Consider the following 5512-nt stretch of genomic DNA (forward strand, 5'->3'; position numbering starts at 1 on the left):
TTTCTATGCATTGCCTCCATAAAAAAGAAATAATTCTCAATGCAGGCTCAAAGATGACAAGGGCACCACTTTATTGTGAGAAGCTAGTCATCAGCTACCCCAGCTAACAGAACCCCCTGGAATTTAAACAGAAGAGAAAGAGCTGAGGAGCAATAATCTTTGCATCTAAAAAGTGGGACGATTAGCCCCTTATGTGCCTTTTTTTTTGGTAACCAATTGCTGTCATGATTTTTTATTTTTTGCCCTTAGCTAGATTAAATTCCACTGATATCAAGGCTTACAAACTGTTTTAAATTATTGAATGTAGGATTACCAGCAATCTTTCCCCTGGAATTTAGCATGCTTTAAGACCACCTCAAATTCTGGCACTCCTTCATGATATTTCTTCTGGAAGGGAATCTCAAGCTTCAGTGCTCATTCGATTCATTCACTTGAGAGAAGTTGTTAAAAATGCATATTTCTGGGCCCTCTTCCCAGAAAGTGATCAGGGCCCAAAAGGGGCTTAGTAATCTGAATTATGCGTAAGTGTCCCAAGAGATTCTGTTTCACGCTCATTTGGCTCATGGGCACAGTTTGAGAAATACTGATTTCTCCCTGTTCCTCATCTCCCCTGTCCAGAGTGGTTCCCACTGCATCTCAAGATTGCTGTTTACAACCTGAGCCTCTCTTGGTTTACATCAGCTTCCTTACCTCAGCTCCATCCTAAACCAGAATGTGAATTCCAACAGGGTAGGAAATTTTGTCTCTTTTGCTCACTGTGTCTCCAGAACCTAGAACAGTGCCTGGCACATTGTAGATGTTCGATTGACTCTTGATGAATGTTTTGAAGTTATGACTTTTAAGTGCACTTAGCATTTTAATGATTAGACAAAACACAAATGAAAGGGAAAGCTTCAAAATGAAGGTGCCATTTGTCACAAGAGGAGTGACAGTACATTGGACACTCAGAATATTTGGAATTTGCCTTTTGAGTTGAACTAAGGCTAGAATTAGTTGTAAGTTGTCTTTAAGTGCCCTCCAACCCCAAGGCCAAGTTTGCAGGCAGCGGTGGGAGGATGAGCCTCCTCACAATGAACTCCCGACTCCCTCTTCCCCTTCAGCACAAGCCTCTATTTTCCCAAGGTAGGAAGTTTAGTAAGTTGGGAACACCATAGAGGGAAACATGTCCAAAATTAATTTATCCAAAAAAGTTTCAGAATTCACACAAATAGGAACTCAGGGTATTTATCTGTGACTGTTGTTCAATGTCCAAGTGACGGTGGGAAGATGACGTTTTTTGAATTTAGCGGAGATGTTTCTTTAACCTTATCCAAGCTGATAAGGAGCTAAGGAGACACCGCTGCTCCGTGTGACACAGCCTCTGTGAAGAGACACACTCTCTCTCTCTTCCACATCACTTAAAGATAGCCACTTAACTAGCTGGCTAATTAAAAAACAACCACAATGAGGTCCCCCAAAAGCAATGTTGATAGAAGAAAGAATATCAGAATGTTGCTTAAGGGTTTTCTTTACTTAACCAGTTTAGTCACAGACAACAAATGGTGCCCATTTATGGAAAAGCCACTACATGCAGAAAGCCTTCACTGACTCTGAAAAACAATGAGATTTTTTTTTTCCCTAAAATTACATTATTTAGAATTAAGTTCCTTGAAGTGATGCTACTGGAATGAGCAAAGCATCATTTAATGTCTTTCTTGACAATACTAGGGAAATGTTTATTTTCTCAGAAAAATATTTATGAGCAAAGGCAAGCATTCTCTTTGAGAATTGAAAACCAGGTAGGGATAAACAAACAAATATCAAGTCAGGGCATGATTTATATAATCAAGGGGTTAGTGAAATACCCTTGTACCTAGAGAGGATTTATGATATATTCACATGACATTATTATTTCCTCAAAAAGGTCAATTGTATAAAAATCTATTCCATTGAGATACCGTCTGAAAAGGTAGCATGGGGAGTGGCTAGAGATGACGTTGTCTTTCATTTTCCCACGAACCTGGGAATCTACTCCTTCTAAGAATGTGCTTGTCCTCTCCCTATGGCAAGGGGTCTTTTGGATGGTGCATGGCAGGGGGTCTTTGGGATGGTGCATGGCAGGGGGTGGGGTCAATTGCGATTGTGCTCTTTCTCTCTGCTCTTTGTACTGGGCAGCTGGATGGTAAGGTTGGAGGAGAATCACTTATATAGTGAGCCACTCATCACCTTGCAAACAAAGATATAACAAGTACAGGAGGGTACCTAGAATTAATTGGGGTAGAACAGTAGGAGGCCTAGACATGAAAAGAAGTGTAAACCACTGGTTGGAGAAAGGTTGAAGTGGGAGAAGGCATGAAAAATGAATTAGAACTCCTTTTCAATTTTTCCAGTAGCCAATCTCGTTGTCTGCTGATACAGAGATGGGGAAGCTGTTTTAATTACCCCAAGAATGGCAAGAAGGTGAAGGACATTTCATTTCAGGCTGCTAGAGTTTGGCACTGAGAATTAAAATGCAATTACATGTTAAAAAAAAATCCAGATTGTAACCCCAATGTCATTTAACTTGACAGGGACACTTTTTAACTAAAGAACTATAGAGAAAGTAGAGCTCCAGGGACTAGGCTCAGCTATTGCCACCTGAGGAATCTCTCCAAGTCCTGATTTACTCATTCATAAAAAGGGACAATAATATCTATTTTACTTTTCTCAAAGGACTGTTGAGAAACAAGTATGATGCGGTACATGGAGGTACCTTGTGACAATCAGACATGAAAGAGCTGCCCCCTGGGTGTGACAGGCGGATCCTAAAACAACCCCCAGGATTTTCTGCCTAATTCCGGGACCATGAATAGGATGAGATGCCCTGCCCTTAATATGCTACCTTATCTGGCAAAAGAGACTCATCGGTTAGCTTTGAGTTAATCAAAAGGGAGACTATCAAGTGATCTTGTTTTGTTCCCGGGACCCTTTAAAAGCTGAGTTTACTCTGGCTGGTGGCAGAAGACATCAGAGAGATTGACAGCAAGAGCGTGAAGGGACCATGTGGCAAGGGATGTCGGGCAGCCTCTAGAAGCTGAGAGTGGCCTTTGGCTGACAACCAACAAGAAACAGGGACCTCAGTCCTACAACTGCAAGGAACTGAATTATGACCAGAAGCTGACTGAGCTTGGATGCTTATTCTTCCTTGGAACTTCCAGATGAGAGCCCAGTCAGGTTGATACTTTAATTTCTGGCCTGTAACACCTGAGCAGAGATCATAGTTAAACTCACCCTACCTTTTGATCTTTTGCTGTGTGTTGTTTTAAGCTGGTGAATTTGTGGCGGTCTGTTACACGGCAATAGAAAATGAACACAGCAACATTATCATTAGTTTGAAATCATTTAAAAAGAGTATACTTATAAACTATGGAAAATTGATCTTGAAGACATTGGTAGACAGATTCATGCCTTGATAGCTGAGATTCTACCACGATTAATGGGAGGTCCCAGAGACAGGGAATTAGAGCGATAGTTGCCATTAATTTAAATGTTCACCAAGGATCTCTTCTCAGCTTTAAATTTCTGGTAGGTGGAGAGGGACAATGAGAAAGTCTCTCTATTGCAAACACATTTGGCAGGAAATTAAAAATGCCTTTTCTTGGATACCATACCACAGCCTGTTTTAAATATCAATGTGGCCTCACTTTGGTTTCTTTTATACATCAAGTCCTTTCCTTTCATCTTTTATTTAATGAAATGTTATGAGGAAGTTTGTCCCAGAACAAGAAAACACCAAAAAATAAAACACTCTGAAATAAGTTTCCATTTCCTCAATTTGCTTTTCTCACCACCACTGCCAAGCCAAGGCAAACTGAGGATCAAAGAAATAATAATTATGATTATATTTTTGCGGGTGGAAGATTCTAAGGATCTAGCCACAATTTTGAGGTCAAGAAAAATCGGTATCAAATAATTTAAATTCAGATAGGTTAATTGGACGTTTACTGAGTTTCTAGTGGCGATAAAAACACAAAGCTTTATAGATATCCCACCCAAACATGGAACAGGGTACCTTTTCAATTCTGTTTTCCTGAGATTTCTTAAAGTAGATGGTGGGAATCCCAAGTTCGGAGGCAGCTATCCACTGCAGAGTGGCTCGAAGCTCGGCGTCAGGACACTCCGGCTCCAGGTCGAAGTTGATCACCAGTAGACTCCTCTGGGGGCTGGCTGGTCCCACAGGCAGTTCGGAGGCAGGTTCTGGACACAGACACAACCACAGCCTTACTCCCCTTTCCACAGGGATATCCCAGGCAATTGTGTGTCAAAATTATGGGAATGTGGCTTACCCTCTATGTTTTCTGACTGTCCTTTAAGAATCTCCTTTTCTTCTACTAATTCACTTTGGGAGAAAACAACAGTATATGGTTGGTAATATTTAGGAAGAGTAAGCTGTAAATGGAAGATGAGGCGATGGGCCTTACTGATCTAAAAGCTTCTGAAGTTCATCCTGGATTTATGGTTTGTGTGATGTAATGGGGGGGAAATACCAGTGTGGCTGTTATGCAGGATTACTGGGTCTGCAATAAACATCCCCCTCTAACAGCAACAAGAAAACCCAGATAACCTGAATGATTTTAGTTGGGATAATTGGTGTGGGAAACTCTGAGAGATGCAGTCTTCTCTTCTCTTCAACCTCCCTTCCATAAACCTTCACAGGTGTGAACAGCCAAGGAGAGATTTTTGTAGGCAACTAGTTCTGATTTGGAGATTTATCCTTCTCCTGCATTTTACTTGTCATTTAATGGATCATAAGTTTCTATCTTGTCACAATATTTTTTTCTATATTGTGATGGCAACATAAGCTTGTACTTTAATATAGAAAATATATTTTATATGCATATGGTTCTTTGATCTGAAATAAGAGAAAAGACAGTCAATGAATTGCAGAAATTAAATTGTATGGCGAAATATCTCAACTAAAATTTTTCTTCTTTTTATTGGGGAAAAGTGTAGTAGGCTGAGGGCAGTCTAGAACAAGGGACTCATAATGGAAGTATGTCATTAGATACAGTAATGTTCAATGTTAGAGGTCTTTGCATATGGTATATGCTTATTACAGAGCCTTGTACCTTGGTAGGAGGACTCAGTAAATGCTTCCAAAGTGAGAGCATATGGCCAACTGCTAAAAAGATGTGACAATCTTGAGAAGCCTGTGGTTGTCTTACACTTTTGTCCTGTATAGAAATTAGAGTACAGGTGCCCTTCAAAAATGTGTCTTTTGAAGATAGAGGATTCTTTCTTATTCTCTGTTACTGCTAAGATCTGGCTAATAAATTCCACTGTATTCCTGATGTTGAGAGAAAGAATATAGTCACTCTTTCATTCATACCTAAGTATTTGTAGACATGCCAGTTTTTTAGGGCCTAGATTTTCTTCTAGATCTCTATGTGAGTGACATAAGTGATATGACAAATGGCAGGTACAGTTTCTGCTATTAAGGAGCAGCAGGATAGTGAGTATGGGAGGTGATGGTCTTGGCCTTCCCTAAATACAG

The 5512-nt window shown here is 40.2% G+C and overlaps 1 protein-coding gene across 1 annotated transcript in view; it reads right to left on the reverse strand.

Moving 5' to 3' along the window:
- SPHKAP (SPHK1 interactor, AKAP domain containing) overlaps positions 1-5512 on the reverse strand; it is a 64693-nt gene that overhangs the window by 3359 nt on the left and 55822 nt on the right. Inside the window, exons 11-12 of the mRNA XM_012642475.1 lie at positions 4305-4357; positions 4031-4215 (exon numbers count right to left, since the gene is read on the reverse strand). Of these exons, the coding sequence (XP_012497929.1) occupies positions 4031-4215; positions 4305-4357 (238 nt within the window). The remainder of the gene's footprint in view (positions 1-4030; positions 4216-4304; positions 4358-5512) is intronic.

Source organism: Propithecus coquereli, unplaced genomic scaffold, assembly GCF_000956105.1.
Source record: "Propithecus coquereli isolate 6110/MARCELLA unplaced genomic scaffold, Pcoq_1.0 Scaffold18, whole genome shotgun sequence".
Lineage (NCBI taxonomy): Eukaryota > Metazoa > Chordata > Mammalia > Primates > Indriidae > Propithecus > Propithecus coquereli.